Source organism: Porites lutea, chromosome 6 (assembly GCF_958299795.1).
Source record: "Porites lutea chromosome 6, jaPorLute2.1, whole genome shotgun sequence".
NCBI lineage: Eukaryota > Metazoa > Cnidaria > Anthozoa > Scleractinia > Poritidae > Porites > Porites lutea.
In genome coordinates, this window is record NC_133206.1 from 9,994,756 (window position 1) to 10,013,477 (window position 18,722).

Genomic DNA, 18,722 nt, shown 5'->3' on the forward strand with positions numbered 1-18,722 from the left:
ATGAAGCTATCTTCAGGACTCTTGTTTTTAACTCACAAAAAACTAAGTTGCAATGCTAGAGATGCTTGTGATTTCAGAGATATTATAGAAGGCTAGTGCTGATCTTTTTCATTTTTTATTTGTATTTCAACTTCTGCTTTACAGTACCATTTGTTATTTTAGAGGAAGTGGATGTATTGTGTTGGCACCCATGTGTGTGTATTGTGTTCGCCATGTGCTTCAACAGACCGTTACTTCACTGAACTCACGTTTATTTTTCCTGAATCGTTTTCTTATGGTGCATTGTTGTCGATGTTTACACTATGGCGACTAGAAAGAGCAGCAGGAGCACAAAACCTCCGAAAAAACTACAAGATTTCGTCGCGGATGACCTGGCGGCAGAATCGGCAACACCTCAACAGATGAGCGAAGCAGTCAAACGCGAACTGAGTCAGGTTGAGTCTTTGATAAAAGACCTTACTCCAACCAGTTTTAAAACAGAACAACCCACTGTAAACGAAACAGCGATCGAAGATCTTCGAAACCGCAATTTACAGCTTGAACTGGATCTTACAAGCACCAAACTCGAGTTGTTGAAGCTACAGCGAGAGTCCAAGCAACCAAGTGCGCCCAAGATGGCCACGGCGACCGCAACAACAACACCTGATAGTCATTCTGTCGCAAAACCAACCTTGAAAAGTCTCCAGCAAGACCCAGTTGTTCAATCCGAGCTTAAATCTCTCATGGATTCCTTAGGAGACCCCATCTTACTGGGTTTAGCCGCAGAGGAACAAGACCCAGCACAACCGCTGTTAGAGCCCTCTACTTCGCGAGGTAAACGTCCTCTTCTTATCCCTGATTTCATTAGCTGCCTTCCCTTAGTACTACAGGAGGATAAGGAGACCGTGCTTGGAACCTCTGGTGATGCTAGAATTGTATTAAAAACCGCTCAAGACAAGAAACTGCCTCTTGACAAAATCTCATTCCCACAATGGTCAGCGGCTAACTTTCGTATTATGCATACTCTCATGTCAGATGGGTCTCTATCGTCCACCCAAGACATCCTTCATTACATTATGTACAGTTCAAAGATATCTGAGCTAGCCAAGTGTTACCCCTTACCGAAAGTGATGCAATATGATGATTTGTACCGCAGAATGCAGTTTTCGACAAACTGTAAATGGGGTACTGACAGCCAGTTCATCTCCCACCAAACACTCCACAGACCAGATCCAACTCCCACACCGCCGCGGCTATCTCCTCGCAAAACGCCCCGCCCAGTCCTAAACCCAGCAACAGGAAAGCAAGTTTGCTATGATTACCAACGGCGTGAAGGGTGCCGCTTTGCCTCTTCATGTAAATATGATCATGTTTGCATCAAACCTCAGTGCTTGGGAACCCACCCCCAATGGCAGCACCAGTCTGCTACTGCTCAAGACCCCCAATACTGAACCCACACTCAACTGCAGAGCTCCCTCCAAATAGTATTTTGACTACGGAACTAGCAGGAGATGTCTCGACCACATTGTTAAACGCAGGGACTAATCCCGTCTTAAGGACACCACTTCCCGCAGAGTGTGGGGAAAGTTTACCCATTCATGCAGGGCCCTTTTCAGAATTTAAGCAGCAGCCCCAAGCAGCCCAGGTCTCCACAGACTTAGTTTTTGAGACCTGGGCAACAGAGCTAACCAATGACCCGGACTCGGAATTTGTCTTGGATGGTGTTAAAAATGGATTTCAGCTCCTCTCGCCTGATTTAATGGTTTCACATGCTTTTACACAAAACAATAAGTCTGCTCTGCGACCTGGAGCTAAAGATCAAATTGAAGCGCAATTAATCAAAGGTCTCCGAGAAGACCACTTTGCTATCGCAGTCAAGACCAACATGCCAATTATCATTAATGCCCTTGGAGCCGTACCAAAAAAGGACTCCAATGAATTACGAATGATCATGGATTGTAGCCGACCCTTAACGATGAATGCTAACTCATATATGGATTTAGAACACTACAAGTATGTTACCGTTGATGATGCAGCAAATCTCTGTCAACCTGGTTGTTGGTTGGCAAAAGTTGACTTAAAACATGCCTACAGAAGCGTTGGAACACACCCCGATAGCTGGCGAGTTACAGGAATGTCGTGGCGCTTCAACGACTCAAAACACCCCATCTACCTCTATGATAAGCATCTACCATTTGGAGCCAGGGCCTCACCAATGGTTTTTCACCGCCTCACACAAGGGATCTGTCGTATGATGGCCCGGAGAGGGTATACTGTGCTGGCATATCTTGATGACTTCCTTATCATCGAACCAACCCAACTTCAGTGCAAAGTAGCTTTTGACACCCTGTTAAACTTACTAGAGTCTCTTGGCTTCACTATCAACTGGAGCAAAGTTGTCTACCCTACCCAGTGCCTGATTTTTCTTGGAGTTGAAATCGACACTGTTCAGTGTGAACTCCACCTCTCAGACGATCGTGTGTCAGAGTTGTTATCCCTTCTCAAGGAAACAAGCTATAAAAGCAAATGTACCAAGCTTCACCTCCAACGACTCCTTGGCAAGCTTAATTGGGCAGCACGTGTTGTTCGAGGGGGCCGCACATTTCTCAGACGGCTTATCACCTTGGCAAACTCGGTTAAACGTCCGCACCATCGCGTCTATCTTAACCTAAATGCGACAGCTGACCTCATGTGGTGGACCCGCCTCCTGCCTGCACACAACTGTAAAACTTTGTTCCCCTCAGCCATCCCTGAACTTCCTACAGCAGTGCTTACTGATGCCTCCCTGTCTGGTGGGGGGTGCCTATGGGCACCAGACTGGATGTACGTCAACTGGGCCTTGGACTACCCATCTCTATGCTCTCTCCATATCAATTACAAGGAGACATTTACCATTGTTTTAGCTGCACACCGTTGGGCACCTTTCTGGTCAGGTCATTGAGTAGTCGTCAAAACAGACAGTCAGGTGGCTGCAGCCATTCTGAACAAAGGCTCAACCTGTTGCCCGGTGATCATGGACTGGATTCGTTCTCTGTTTTGGCTTAAGGAGTATTACAACTTCAGTTTGTTCGTCAAGCACATTCCAGGAGCAACCAACACTCTAGCAGATAGTATTTCACGCCTTAATGATGTGCACTACTGGCCAACGTTCCAAGCATGGCTCTCCAAATCCTCTAGATCAAATGACTTCGAATCTCACATGTCGCCATTGTCTCTTGCTCTCCTTAGATCCAAGGGATCAGCAGCAACTTGACCGTGAAGTCACCAATTTCCGGCGTCAATCATATGCACCTACTACCAAGCCCACCTACATGAGTCAAATGCGTTCATACCTCTCCTTTTGTGTATACTACGGCTACCAACCTCTCCCAGCAGCAGCATTAACCCTTAATCGCTATGCAGCTTTTCTAGCAAGGTCACTCTCAGCATCCTCCATCCCAGCCTATTTAAATGCGATTCGCATTCTACACCTTGAACATGGTCTGTCTGACCCAACCAAAAACAATTTTCAATTGGCATCTACACTTCGAGGAATCAAGCGTGTAAAAGGTTTAACAGTGTCCCAAAAGAAGCCGATTACACCCCAGATCCTATTAGCCTTCAAGAGTCATTTACATTTGGACAGCCCTTTACATGCAACCTTCTGGGCAGTTTGCCTCGTAGCGTTCTTTGGCCTCCTTCGTAAGGCGAATTTGCTATGCAAAGGATCAACAAAGTTTGACCCATCCAAACACCTGCGTCGAGGAGATATCCTCTTCTTCAATGACTGGGCCATCATTATCAATCGATGGTCGAAGACCATCCAATTTAGTCAGCGCATTTTAACTGTTCCGTTACCTCGCATTGCTCCACATCCACTCTGCCCTTACACCGCTCTCAGACATGCCTTTGGCTTAGTACCAGCACCTTTATCGGGCCCAGCCTTTATCATCCCAGCATCCACGGAGGGGGGCCTGACTCCTCTGACTTATGGAAAGTTTGACTGCCTTCTAAAACTAGTCGCAGCCAAGACGAACTTGGACCCGTCTCAAGTTAGTGGACATAGTTTTCGCTCGGGCGGGGCCACTCTGGCTTTTCAAGCTCAAATCCCTGCAGAACTGATTAAGCGTTTAGGAGACTGGCAGTCAGATGCTTATAGGTCTTATATCCACATCCCAGTTAAAGACAGAATGCTAGCAGTTAAGCGTCTCGCTTCGTTTGTTTAGATTTTTCCCTTATGGAGACTTTTGTCTGGGGTTAGGTCGTGCCTCCCTTGGGCAAATGTTATTAAATGGAAGGGTTCACTTCGGAGCCCTTCCCTGTTTACCCCAGACTTGATTGTTGTAGTTTTATCTATTTACATTCGTAGAGAGTTAAGTCTAAAATAATTGCATTTATTTGTATTTAACTCTAGCCGAAGGGGAGGGAGGACTGGCACTAGTTTATTTCTTTGTCATGCGCTCTATGCAGTTCTTTCGCCATGTGCTTCAACAGACCGTTACTTCACTGCCCTCCCTTCCCCCCCCTTTTTTTTTTTTTCTTCTTTTTTGTTGTTTTCACGTTTTTCCATGTATTCCTGTTTTATACATTTGCTGTATCTTGACCGTCTCAGTTGGGCAAATGTTATTAAATGGAAGGGTTCACTTCGGAGCCCTTCCCTGTTTACCCCAGACTTGATTGTTGTAGTTTTATCTATTTACATTCGTAGAGAGTTAAGTCTAAAATAATTGCATTTATTTGTATTTAACTCTAGCCGAAGGGGAGGGAGGACTGGCACTAGTTTATTTCTTTGTCATGCGCTCTACGCAGTTCTTTCGCCATGTGCTTCAACAGACCGTTACTCCACTGCCCTCCCTTCCCCCCCTTTTTCTTTTTTTTTTTTTTTTTTTTCCTTCTTTTTTGTTGTTTTCACGTTTTTCCATGTATTCCTGTTTTATACATTTGCTGTATCTTGACCGTCTCAGTTGGGCAAATGTTATTAAATGGAAGGGTTCACTTCGGAGCCCTTCCCTGTTTACCCCAGACTTGATTGTTGTAGTTTTATCTATTTACATTCGTAGAGAGTTAAGTCTAAAATAATTGCATTTATTTGTATTTAACTCTAGCCGAAGGGGAGGGAGGACTGGCACTAGTTTATTTCTTTGTCATGCGCTCTACGCAGTTCTTTCGCCATGTGCTTCAACAGACCGTTACTCCACTGCCCTCCCTTCCCCCCCTTTTTCTTTTTTTTTTTTTTTTTTTCCTTCTTTTTTGTTGTTTTCACGTTTTTCCATGTATTCCTGTTTTATACATTTGCTGTATCTTGACCGTCTCAGTTGGGCAAATGTTATTAAATGGAAGGGTTCACTTCGGAGCCCTTCCCTGTTTACCCCAGACTTGATTGTTGTAGTTTTATCTATTTACATTCGTAGAGAGTTAATTTGTATTTCAACTTCTGCTTTACAGTACCATTTGTTATTTTAGAGGAAGTGGATGTATTGTGTTGGCACCCAGATCCCCTTGTTGGGTCAAGGAACACCCGGCTGTGGTTTTCAAGGACCACGAGTCAGGTGAAAGGTTTGGGAGGTTTGGCTCAGTCAGCACAGAGAGTTGTCGGGGGGGTGGGGGGGTGGGGGGAGGCATTTATTGGAGGGAGGCATATAATACAAACTTAATAGTGGGGGGCATTAATTAAACAAAAGACATTTAATTGAGAGAGTGGGTCTATTAGATAATTTACAGTACATAGTTTCTGGGAAATAGCACATAAACCAAGGAGAAATGATTGCAACAGTGTTTCTTTACTTAAGTCGAAAGCAACTGCAGCAGTTTGTCCCTTTCCAAAATTACTATATTTTCAAGAGGACATTCTTGCTCAGAGGCCTTCAACTAAGCTTAAGTTAGAATATTTATCTTGTAGAAATCCCTAAGAATCGCTTTGCACTGGCAAAGAAAGAGGAGAACACAGATACAAGGTATGTAGTGAGGTTTGTCATTGCCATTTTGATTATAATAATGGTGATAAAATTGAACTGAGTGGTCAGAGTGATAAGAATCATACTCATGATTTCTAAAATGGAAGGAGCATGCAGTGTGAGTTTAATTTGAAATCCCAGGTATGATTTCAGATTTCAAAGAAAGTTTGCAAGTTACAAAGTTCAATTACTACTTTCATTACCACTTGGTGTTTTTTCCTGGGGTCAATTTAATAAAACTTTTACAAGTGTAATTTACAAGTGTAGCCATTGTTTTAGAGTCTGAGAACAATAGCTACTCTTGTAAATTACACTGTCTTGTAGGAGTTTTATTTAATTGACCCCAATAGCCTAATATTTTTTAAAAAAGCAGAACCTTGAATGCTTTTATTGATTAACATCTCATTTTGTATGCAAAACTATGCAGTTTAGATTAACATGATGTAATTTAGAGTGAGAACAAAAATGTTCTGACTCAGTCATTAGAGCACATGAAACTTAAGGTCAGTACACACTAGTTAGACAAGTCGCGGCAACACATCGCGGTGACAAATCGCTTTGTGTGTACTGGAGAATTATTGTGAAAATCTTTGTCTCTTTAACAGAATTTTGTCGCAGCAGCATGTCGCAAAAAATCAAATCGTACAGAATTTGTGCGACTTGTTACGGCAACAGAATTCTGTTGCAGAGACAAAGATTTTCACAAACATTATCCAGTACACATCATGGGATTTGTCACTGATCTGTCACTGCAATGTGATCCTACAACTAGTTGCCCAACATGTACACACGGAGTGATCTGTTGCTGCAACTTGTCACCTAGTTTGTTCCGACCTTCAGGCCCTGGTTTTGTGAAAGATCGTTAAGTTTTACCCAGGATGAAGCAAAATTCAAAGCACGTTTTTCTCGTCTAAGAACATGCAAGTTGAGGTTACAAAGTACTGTTGATCCTTTACAACGAGACATGGAAATGATAACACAAAATGCCACCCTAAGCAATGTATAGGAATGTAAAGTACAAAAACGAAACAAAATTTTAATCCTGGATTAACGCTATTCGGCGTTTCAGGAACCGGGCCCAGACCTTTAGATCTTTTTATTGTGCAGTCTGTTTACAAATAAATCATGTTGCTGAGAGCCAATCAGGATGCAAGGATCACCACTTATTTCAAAATGGATGCAATTAATTAACCAGATATGTAATCTTTCTTTTTTGTTGTCTGAATTTATGCATAGTTTTGGGAGGGTTTATTATTACCGGTAGTTTGTTTCCTCATTTCCTTTAGACAAATTTTGTCGAATGATCTTTTGTTTCATTTTTTTTCAGAAATTTCTCCGGAATAAAAGATGGTCACCTTGTTGGGTATGAGAAGATTTTGGTTTGGTTTCTTTGTTTGTATATTTTTACCTGCACCTGATAACCATTTTGTTGCAGTTATTGTTGTATTTTACGGCAAGGCTGTCATGGTTCTCTTCTTTGATGAATTTTTTATTGACTGGTTCACCAGGAAACGTTTTCTTAGAATCCCAACTTTCTCTTGCTGTTTATAGCTTCTCTGATAGCACGCTGGCAAACATTTTATCACCCCAGTCTGATGCATGTGGTACCAAATTTGAGTTAAAGGTAGAGGAAGTTTTGTTTGTTGGCCATCCAATGTTGGCTTACAAAAGACAAGATCGGGAATTTAAGGTAGGAGACAACCAGGTGATGTTGCTAGTATTACCAGGAATAAGAAAATTTTCATTACATTATGATGCTCATTTTTATAATGACCTGTTCTAGTCTATATAAATATTAAACTGAATTTTATACAACTTGTTTAGAGAAATGATGGCTCATGTAGGAAGGATGATGTGATGATGAAACTTTTCAATGTCGTTTTCGTTCTTCAGGTAAATGTCTATTTGTTTCAGTGCTGTGTTTAAAACAGTTAATCTGGGTGTAAAATTTTTTTTAGTATATTTGTTACAGGTGAAAATTATATTTAGGTTAAAAATTTTTTAACCTAGGTTGATTTTCAACTTCCTTTGTTTCCTAGCCCTAATTATTCATGTATTAGGTCTAGGAGATGAAGGAAAATGAAGATCAACCCTAAGGTTAAAAAATTTTAACCTGAACATAATTTTGTCCTATGACATGTTTATACAGTGGAACCCTCTATGAGCTTCAACTGTTAAGCGTTTCCTCAAACTGACACTGTGAACCAATGCATGACCGTAAAGTGAACCCCTTTACCTTTGGTCCCAGTAGTTTGAAGTTCATTATCACAAACCCTGGGTTTAATTTCAAGTTGGGTTCCTACTTCTTTTGTCAAAAGGCATTGTCTCTCTTTATTTTAACTTGTTATACATGAAATACACTGTATTATAATATTGTAGGGGAGAACAATTTATGAGAATCATATATTACTGGTGCTTCATAAAAGATCAGATCTGAATTCAAATTTCTTGTGTACCCTGGGTTATCTTAACGCACTTTTGAATGAACAGGCCCAGGAGATTTGGCCAAAAAACCCTCTTTGAAGTTAGTTGTCTAAGTTGAGCCTTTTCTGGTCAGCCAAAAGAAAGAGAAAACACACAAAACATTGTTTACAAGTTGAGCACTATACTGTGTTTTGTTTGTGATTCCAAATTATGGCTTTCTAATTCAGGGAATCAACACATCCGTTTCTTTTTTCTCAGCAAGGTTATTTCAATCTGTTGTGTTCTGTAGGCAAGTGTTGAGCCATCTGTTGTCGACTGCTACCATGATCTAACCAAGAGAATTGCTATTGCCCTGAAACATGAGGAAATAAGGTAAAGTTAACTTTGAAATTTTATCTTCATTAGTTCATGATTAAATTTCAAAATATCATAATAATTTAACACCTTAAGAGCAATGTGGCTGAATGAAAATTAGAGGAATGAGCAAACATGTTTCATGACAAACACGGTTATGTATAATAAGTATTTTCTATTAAATGTTGGATAAATGCATTTGTGGAAGGCTTTTTAAAAGAAATCCTATCATGCAGAATAATCTTTTTTAATAATGACCCTGTTATTATGCCATATTTAATCAAAGTTCACCAAAATTGTGCTCAACAATATTTTTTAGGTGCAGATACCTAAGCTCAGAAAGGGAAGCAATGCTTTCAGTACATGATGAAATGTCTACTATGCCGGAAGGTATTAATAATAATAATTATATAATATTATTTTTGCAAACCATGTCTGTCACATTCAGTAACATTCTCTGTTTATATTTTAAAGATTGGTGGTAAGATTTGTCTTTAAAATAACTGAAATAACTATGCATTTTTTTTTGGCAACAGATTGTGCAGAAACACCATTTCAACACATTCTTCCTAGGAGTAAGCTCGCAAGGGACTTGAAAGATGTCTTCAAAAGGTTTGCTCACTTGTTCATGTTATTGCATGTATTGTATGTATTTTGGTTTTGTGATTGGCAGATGTCAGTTCGTATTATTTTTGTTAGTGGCCATTCACTGTTGTATCTTTCTGAGTAGAGATCCTGGAAAGACGATTTGGGCCCATTTGCGGATTTGTTTCCTAACAGTTGGCGTCTTTGCTGTTAGCTGCAAATAAAAGTTGGTCATTGGACAATGTGTGGCTGAAATCTGCCCATACCTGACAAAATCATACCTCTTTTTGTAGCTGAAGATTTGCATGGTAATAAAAGGAATAATTAAATATCAACATATGTATATCCAACCACATTTATGGTTTTTTGGACTGAGATATGGTGATTTGATTGGACAGTCATGCCCCTTCTACAAAGAAAAATTATTTGTAGGCCTGTTTGCTGAAGTGTTTTTCCTTCAGAAATTGCATTAATGAATAATATTATAGAAGTGTATCAAAGTATGAACAGCACAGAATCTGACAGTTTGATACACTGTCATTTTGTCAACTGCTAGTTTCTATTTTGTGTGCTCCACAGCTTGTGTGCTACAGGATCAGTAAGGCTAAAAATTAATGGATGGGTTAATGTTAGTTTCTGTCTTCCTCACAAAGTCCACAACTTAAACATGGGAACAATTCACATTAAAGTAAGTCCATATAGATGTTGAAAGAACTTTCTGTGTTTTCGTTTTTCTAACTTACATTAATGACATAGTAAAATAAGGGTATTTCATGAACACAATTACCAAGAAATCTTCTTCTTCTTCATATATTTATTTGTCCTTCTTCAGTGTTATTTTGTTACATTAGTGTAGGGGCTAAACAGTATGTAACTTCAGAAACAAATACCGGTATTCCATAGTGAACAATTAAAAGGTTAGAACTTCCAGGTGCTTGCATAGGCTGATTGTCTAGGTATGACGTGAAGGATGGAGTTGACCGGGATGAGTAGTTGACCTTGTGCCTTCCATGAAAATATTTTTTAAAATTGCAGTCAGAGTACAACTAATTTTACTTGAATATGAGAAGTACCTGCATCCAAGTCTGCTTTGGATCCTAACCATTTGACAATACCGGCACTCCTTTGCCAGCATTAATGAGAGATCTTATCTGAGTTATTAAAGGCTCAGGAAATCTGCTTCTTCTGAAGATAACATCATTTGCCGGCATTTGTCACCGTTGGACTAACTGCATTAGTGAATTAGCAAATGACAGTGCTCGCAAAAGCTAGCAGCACTCCAAAATTGATGGCAATCAAACTAATGTCAATGTATCCATGACCTTTTATAAAGTTCATCTCACTATCTCCTCATAGAATTAGGGAAAAAAGGATCTAAAATGGAATTTCCTTAGGTGGTGTATGGGGAGGGCTTCAATGTGACTTTGTCTTCCTTGCTGAAGTGCTAGGGTGGACAACGCCCAAAGCATCCTTTGTGGCTGATAAAGAAAATAGGTAGTATTAATAGAATAGTGAGTAACGATTAAGTGACAGCACATCCACAACATGGTTCTTTTTCTGTAATTCCTGATCAAATTGAATTTTGAGTTGTTGGTTTTTGAGGACAGGAGAAACCGCGCTATCCAGAGAAAAACCTCTGGGAGCAGGGCGCAAAACCTCCAATAAACCTATCCCACCCCACTTGTGTTCTAGCCTCCAGAACACAGAACCTTCAAACCTGGGCCACACTGATGGGAGGTAAGAGCTCTCATCACTGTGTCACCCTTGCTATCCTTTAAACTTATGAAATATGGTAGGATGGCAAAAATAATATTCACCATTTCACTAATAATACATTTATGTGTCTGTTTCAGCCTGAAGTCATACACACTTCATTGGCAGCCATCAGGTTTGAGTTAAAGCTTTTGTAGTTCTTATTCATAATTACCAGTTACATAGTTAATTGTACCATAGTTAGGTAACCACGGTAATACTAGAAGCCAGGGGAGACTCCATTAGTTTTAACATACTGTGACTAAAGAAAAGTGTGCACTGTTAATAGACTTTTCCCGATCCTGATGAACAAACAGTCGTGAAGCAGTGAACGGCGTTTTCTGGCAAATTCTCAAGGAATCATTAGGTTCATCAAAAATCACCTCTGCGAGATGATTCAAACTTGCCGACCGTATTTTTACAGAGCACAAAACTCCAGTAACAAAGATGCATTGAACCAAGGCTGCTTATTTCCCATTTGACCGTGGATTTATTTTTATTTTTCTTCTCAGGCCATATCATACACTGTTATTTTTAGTGGATGAGGGATATCTTGTGGCGTCCCTCCCAGGGGACTGTTCCCCGGCAGTCACCAGGCTTGTACGGATGGCTAGTCCATTGAAGAGGTATACAGCTAACGTGCAATTAAAATAGTCTCAAGAAAAGATTACTTATCTGAAAACTATAAGCAGTGTCTGTTTAATATGACGATATTAATAGCAATAGTGATAGTATATATTATAAGACGAGTCTATTAGATCACAAGTAATGACTAACCAAACTGAATATATTGTGCAAAGTCATCCTGCAGTACTCTGTGAATATTGTATTTTAGACTAATCGAACTTTAATTTGTGTTTTTCCTCCTCAACAGCTTTCAGACGCTATCGCAAGACACTGACATTCCCCTTTCTCAGGTCTGCAAAAGACAGTTGTCCTTAACTTAGACCTTCTCAGGGCTTTGTCACTCGTTTCTGAAGCCCTTAGTAGGTCTGAGTAGAGGAGGCCATTATTTTTAAATGTTCTTTTTTAGAATTGTTTTTTAATTAAAAACAAGACTTCCCTATGGTAAGTCATGTTTTCATGATTTGTTTAAACAAAATTAGTTAATCAGCCAATCAGGATTGCGAACTAAAAACAAAATCACCCATGACTTTTCCCGCATTTACTTTCCTGTTCAGAGGAAAATAAAGGACTCTTCGTTATCTATGATTTTATCACACTCATTTCATGTCATTTCATAACCACTTTAAAATCGCGTGTATCACTTCAATCAATGATGAGATATGAGCTGAGTGCGCGGAAAAGTCATTGTCGCGATTATTTCTGCCTCTGATTAGCTAACAAAGTGGCGTGTAGCTTTGCATTGGTTGTTTCTAGACCAATCAAAAACAGAGCATTTGATTTGGTTGCGTTCATGCGCAGTTTTCTCAGGGAAAGACGAAAATCACGCATGAAGTAGCTGGAAAAATTGGGAGCACCACGCAGATCGCAGAATGAATAATTGTTGGTTCAATTAGCTAACAAAAGCATAGATGAATGACCCAAACATTGTCCTAACCGTAAAAAAAAACAATAGTAGGCGTGTTTTCAATTGGCAGAGAAAAGAGAGGTATCTGAGAGCTTCGTGGCTTCGGAAAAATTGCATCAATTTTTGAGCAGTCTTCTCCGGATTCTCCGACCGTTTAAGGCTCCCTCAATCCATCTTCGCCTAGTTCTCAGGCCTCAAACTTTTCGGATAGGTCACATGATGCGACTTCAGTATCGGTTACGTCACCAAAATGAATTGACCGTGCGGGCTCAGTTTCGGACCTGAAGAAAGGCTTTGGAAACTAGGAAAGGACCGTCAAAGAATCATACTACCTGCTCATTTGCGACCTTTTTTTATTAGCGAGCTTAAGAGACGAGAGCGTTGATGTCTCGCAAGTTAAAAATAACCACCGGAAGTTGAGCTTTTCTCTTTTTCGGTGGTCTGTCTCGATTACTTCATACTGCAAGAGTATAACCAAAAGCTTTGAAGCATGTTGTGTCAGGAGCGTTAAATCATGTTAAAAAAAACAAGTTTTTTCCTAGCCATTCATGACATCCGGGACGTGAGCGTTCTTGTTACTTAAGCTCGCAGTCTACGGTATGTGGCTTTTTATCCTGAGAGAATCCTTCAACTTCAGTTGATTTATTTTAAAGTACATGTATTTTTTTTTCAGGTATTCGCCATAGCAGCTCATCTAGTTTATTGGGGAATGGCTACTATTGTGTACCCTCTCTGTGAGAGTAACGTGTATGTTGTCGCACCCAACTCCTCTGTAAACGTGTAAGTCTGTCCAAAATGCGCGTACCTCACGGCTGTACATCTCGTCTGGTTTTTCCAGTTTTGTGTATTGTACTCTTTCTGTAAGACTGGGGTACTTTATTAAAACCTATCATGTGTACATGTGTTTCGTGAGCCCCTTTGACCATACAGGGCAGTGTGTTCTTTATGAAGTGCGGGCCAGTTAGAACACTTGTGACCTGGGCGTGAAGTTGTAGCCTCGCACGCATACGTTCTTAGGGGTTAGTCACGCGTTCCTGGGGAGGATTGCGTGACGAGCCCAAAAAACGTCTGAATGGGAGGCTATATCTAGAAGTTATAAAGCACATCTAGTCAACTTACAATTAATCAAAGGAGAAAATTTATGAAGCGCATGTTATATATACCAATCATCTATTAAACAATTTCTCTTGTTGCAGCTCATCACCACTCGTCGAAGAGTTTACGTCAAGGTTTCCGCGCATGTCACTGCACAACGTGCTGTCGGAATTCTCGTTACCAGCTCCTCTCAGTGAACACAATAATCCCCTGGGGTTACCACAGCAGCAGGTATTTTTGAGCTGGTACAAAACTAGTCTGCTACACAGCCGTTTTTAGTGAGCGTTGCGTGACGACACTAAAAACGGCTGTATAGCAGACTAGTACAAAACTTGTCCAGTTTATTGTTCACCGTCGCCTGGTTAGCTCAGTTGGCAGAGCGCCGGTCTGTTGGGCGGGAGGTCGCGGGTTCAAACCCCGGCCGGACCAACACTCAGGTTCTTTTAATCACTGAGAAGAAAGTGTTGCCTTTGTAGTGACATCTTGCAAACAGTTAGACTTTGCAGTCTTCTCAGATAAGGACGAAAAACCGTAGGTTCCGTCTCACAGCACTTTCACTGAATATCTGGTTCTTGTGGGACGTAAAAGAACCCACACCACTGTTCGAAAAGAGTGGGGGACATAGACCCCGGTGGTGTGGCCAATCTCTCCTAAGCTGGGTCGGGTTAATTGTAAACTCTCAATTTTTTTCACGATTTCTGTGATATTCCTGAAAATGGGCAAACATAGGGATTTTCGAATTAGTTCCTTCCAAGTAGAAGGTGCATGACGAATTTTACAGTTTGACAGAAAAACTCAAAATATTTTAAAGAGTTTATAGGGTTTTGGAGGATGCTGTCACAAAATTACAGACGTTTGTATGGATCTTTAACCATGTTTCAAGAGTCATTACTTGATCCCTGTTCAACCTTAGATAGACACCAAACTTTGTCAAATAACCAATCTTAACATGACCTTTTATATGGTGGTACCAGTAAATCGATTAGTTTAAATTTGAAACACGCCCCAGTTCCCTACGCAACTCCGAAGTGGCCGATAGGGGAAACAACGCCCCCCACTGCTTCTTCAGTCGACATACCACAGATAATCTTGAAGGAACCTAATTCTCGCGGAAAAAATACATAACCGTAACAGATACACAGAAAAGAGGTAGAGAACTAGGAAACGTTTCCCCAAGCGTCAGATGTAACAAGTGCAATTAAGAAATTATTAATAAATAGCTACAATTGGCGATAAAATTAGTCTAGACACTCAACTATGCCCTCGTCGACCTTTCTTTCGTTCTGCCGATACTTTCCATTTCAAAAGGAAAAACAAGCCGTTCCTCCTCCACGCCCCCCTCTCCCGCTACAAACGATGTTGTGCTGCTGCTCAGCCGCTTGTATCCGGGAAACAACAACCAAGTCAACATTGGTTATGGTAGGGGGAATGGGTCCAGATTGTTTTTCGAACTGTAGCTCACTGTACGTTGCTGCAATTCCACTATTCTTTGAATTCAAGTTTTCCTTTCTCTCCTTTTGGCCATAAAACATTCTATGTTATTCGCCCTCTTAATCATGGTTTTTGGAATGGTACATGACATACTTTTTATTCCTTCCTTTCAAAAGGCTTTTTTTGTCCAATTTTAGGCGGAACAGGTGCAAATGGTAGTGTGGATGTTGCAACGAAGATTATTAATACAGGTATTTTACACGTAGGAGTGATCAATCGTATTGTGCGTGGAACTGTTACATATAGTTATACCAGGCCAGGGTGGATATTTGCCCTGTACCAAACCTTAACTGGGGCGATTTTCAGTTGAATGGTCATCTTTTAGTGAGCAGTATTACAAAATGTGGTTGGGACGCCACCAAGCATTAGCGATTTGTTCTTGCTCTGAAAAAAGAAATCACGGCCTTAGTGCAAAACTTCTTTTAACCTGCTTTTAACTGAAAAAAAAGTTTACAACGTGTTAGCAAAAGGTCAGACACGAAAGTGGACTTTCTGACGTTTTAATGACATTTTGTTTTCTTTTTTCCTATTTTACACTGCGGAGTAAAGGTGGAGCAAAGATTGGAATAGTTCTTTGATTAGCTGAACAGTACGACGGTATGGTCGACGGAATTTCCTTTCGGTAAACCTCCCGAAAACAGGGTCCCTTATGGTACGCTTGAGACTGGATTCTGATTGTCAGTTTGTTTATCTCTTCAGCTACACACCTATGTGTTTCTGGTACCCACGGCCCAATTTGAACAAAGCAGTGGGCACAGAGTGCGTTGGATATTCGGAGATAGTTTTCCGGATGGTCTGTCATCATTAGCCGATAACCAACATGAGCCTGCCGAGGATGAAATAAACCCCGAGCTGGAAGAGGAACTAAAGGATCTGACGTACGCTGAAAGGAAAAGTGTGCTTCAAGTGCCCGCTGCATTGAATCCTGAAGACATGAAGTTATTTACAAGGTAGGAGAAGAGAATGGGATTCTGTGGTATTGAGAGGGTTCTCTGGCGTGTTTTTTTTTTCGCGTTTTTCAGGCGAGCAAAGGCAAGCGCAAGAGTGAGCAAGGTGCGCTGTGTGTCCCTCCACGCTCACCCACGCCGGCCTCGTGCTCGCCTGAAAAACGCGAAAAACAAAACCCTTTTTGTAGGTTAACTTCTCATACTTCTCATACCCCACCATACAGTCTGTAACATTTCCTGGCTTACAGAGCTTTTTCATCGTTTATAATTTTCAACAAATCTCACTCAAGCTTGGCAACTTGAATGTTTTCGAGGCGTTCTTTCCAGCCTCATCGACGGAGGGGTCTGTTTAGGGCTTTTACTCGAGGAAGTACCAAAAACAGTAAAAAATTTCAGCCAGATTATTGGTAGCGTGCGTGGCACGCGTTCGAAATGAAAAGGGAATATTGGGCGCGTGAGAAGCGCGAAGGTCCGTCCGCGAGGAAGGAGGGTTGGGGCGGGGTTTTCCCACGCGCGCGGTCTCGCGCCCCAATTCCCTTCTTCTTTTCTTTCGAACGGCTGCACCCGTGCTGGATTCTTCCTATGCTATCTTCACTATCACCACGCATCCCCAGCGTTGTTGTGAAATTTCTGTTTGGCGGCTCTCCGAATCTTATTGCGCCTTTACTTTTGGATGTAAAATGATACGGCAAGCCATCATGTCACATGAAGTAAATTTCATACACGTTTTCCCCGGGTAGGAAATTTTAAAGTCCTTACGTTGTTCGAGCAGGTTTTCTGTTTTTAGTGTCGTTTCTGCATAGACTTGTTCGTAGTCCTGAAATGAACCCGTTTTTCCAGGGGAGTCTGAAGCCTGGAATCACTATAAATTGGGAATTATTTTTTCGTCGTGTGATGTCCCAGCGTCCTCAAGACCACCGACCATCAGATCACATTACATCACTTTATTATAGAAAAACATATAAACTAAAACTGGGAACAAGGGTAGCTTTTGTCACTAATAAAATTTCTTATCCTTGAGAGCTCCGCAGGTACCTTTGAAGTCTTGTTTTATTCCCACCCCAAAGCTTTGAAACGTTTCGCCATTTAATTCAATGGGCATACTTCTCGTAGAACTGAACTAAACCCAATGTGTAACGAGGGCTTGCACTGTGTTAGTAGGCTGAGGTACCTCTCTCTTCCCCCCAGTGGTTCGGTGGGATGTTATAGAACTTCCACTCCATCTTTCGAGTGCAGACGTAAAAAGTGAACGACTCAGCAGATTCTGTTCTCCAATCTTGCATCCATAGTCTTCTGGCTACGCTAGGGACCTGCCTCTAGCCTGCATAACAGGCGCTTTACGAGCCAAGCGAAGTGAATGCGGAATTTCGCGCAAATCGCGACATGCGCGAGACGCGAAATTCCGCGCTGATAAAGCGCCTGTTATGCAGGCTACCTGCCCTCTGACCAAAACTCCAGAGGACTCTGGGTACAAGATTGCAGATTCTTAGGCTCTGCGGTTAAGTGAGTACCTGAATAAAACGGACACAATCTTAGACTTTCTCTCAGATGATCTTCAAGGTTATAATTCAAAACCTTCAGACTAACAATACATCAGCTTCTCAGAATAACAATCAGAGACAACATCAGAAAACAATCAGAATCTTCGAGGCACAGAAAATTTCGTGGGGGGTGGGATTTTCCAAAACGAAAACACGTGATACTGACGTCATACTGAGTCCCAGTTTCACACGGTATCTAATGTTATTGCTCCTACTTTCTAAAGTTTGGAATTATATCCCCCAGGCTGACACCTTACTTTAGAGGAAAACAGCATTTGGAAGAAGTCATGTATTACGAGAACCTGCGAAGATCCCAGCTCCTAACGCTGCTGGATAAATTCAGAGATGTTCTTTTCTTATGCCAGCATGAAGACCCAGTAACCCAATATTTCTACAGCAGTTGATACGTTTCGTTTTGTAACAGTCGAGGAGGGTACAAGAGTGTTTTGTTGCCAAGTGACCATGATGAATACTGTGAGAAACATTTTGTCCATTTTGGAATCGGCAGATTCACTCAACAGCCGCGTCTGCCGTATTTGTAATAGACCCTCCCACGTTTTTTTGGACAGGGATCAGTTAGCGAAAATCCGTCAACACGGCTAAAAAGAACAAAATAAATAATTAATTGATTAAGGCGCTCTTTCTAGCAGTGTCACTGGATATTCGCGTCGCTAAAAATAAAAATAATAATAATAATAATAAACCTTGGAAAGGTACGCTGAGACTTGCTTGAAGCTCCTTTGATAAATTCAATAAACGATAATTACTTCAGCCACTCCTTATCCCCCACTTATTTCTTTAGGTATTGATGAAGAGCACTACATACAATTGAATTCGCCACGAATTCGCCAATTAATTTTACCACCATGCGAAAGTTTGGAAAGCGTATGGTAAATAGCTCGTTTCCTTTTCGCACCCACTCCCGCCACAGACCTCACTGCCATCTCTGGCAATTGGCTGCTTAATAGAGGTTCTGCTGTACTAAGCTGCCAGCTCGGATATAGCAGCATTCTAGATGTTAAATCAACACATGTTTTGGTACTAGAGAGGGGAGAGGGAAAGAAGCAGTACTTTAGCCAAATCTCAATAA

At 41.1% G+C, this 18,722-nt stretch overlaps 1 protein-coding gene across 2 annotated transcripts in view; it reads left to right on the top strand.

The window, feature by feature from the left end:
• Positions 1-18,305, top strand: part of LOC140940593 (GATOR1 complex protein NPRL3-like) — a 19,652-nt gene extending 1,347 nt beyond the window's left edge. For both annotated transcript variants that reach the window (XM_073389588.1, XM_073389589.1), the window contains 16 exons: positions 5,858-5,912; positions 7,240-7,275; positions 7,464-7,602; positions 7,737-7,805; positions 8,626-8,708; positions 9,010-9,080; positions 9,227-9,302; positions 9,855-9,963; positions 11,129-11,163; positions 11,540-11,653; positions 11,902-11,944; positions 13,232-13,338; positions 13,755-13,884; positions 15,282-15,335; positions 15,844-16,094; positions 17,877-18,305. In XM_073389588.1, coding sequence (XP_073245689.1) covers positions 5,858-5,912; positions 7,240-7,275; positions 7,464-7,602; positions 7,737-7,805; positions 8,626-8,708; positions 9,010-9,080; positions 9,227-9,302; positions 9,855-9,963; positions 11,129-11,163; positions 11,540-11,653; positions 11,902-11,944; positions 13,232-13,338; positions 13,755-13,884; positions 15,282-15,335; positions 15,844-16,094; positions 17,877-18,036 — 1,532 coding nt within the window. In that variant the 3' untranslated portion in view covers positions 18,037-18,305. The remainder of the gene's footprint in view (positions 1-5,857; positions 5,913-7,239; positions 7,276-7,463; positions 7,603-7,736; positions 7,806-8,625; positions 8,709-9,009; positions 9,081-9,226; positions 9,303-9,854; positions 9,964-11,128; positions 11,164-11,539; positions 11,654-11,901; positions 11,945-13,231; positions 13,339-13,754; positions 13,885-15,281; positions 15,336-15,843; positions 16,095-17,876) is intronic.
• The last annotated feature ends 417 nt before the right edge of the window (positions 18,306-18,722 follow it).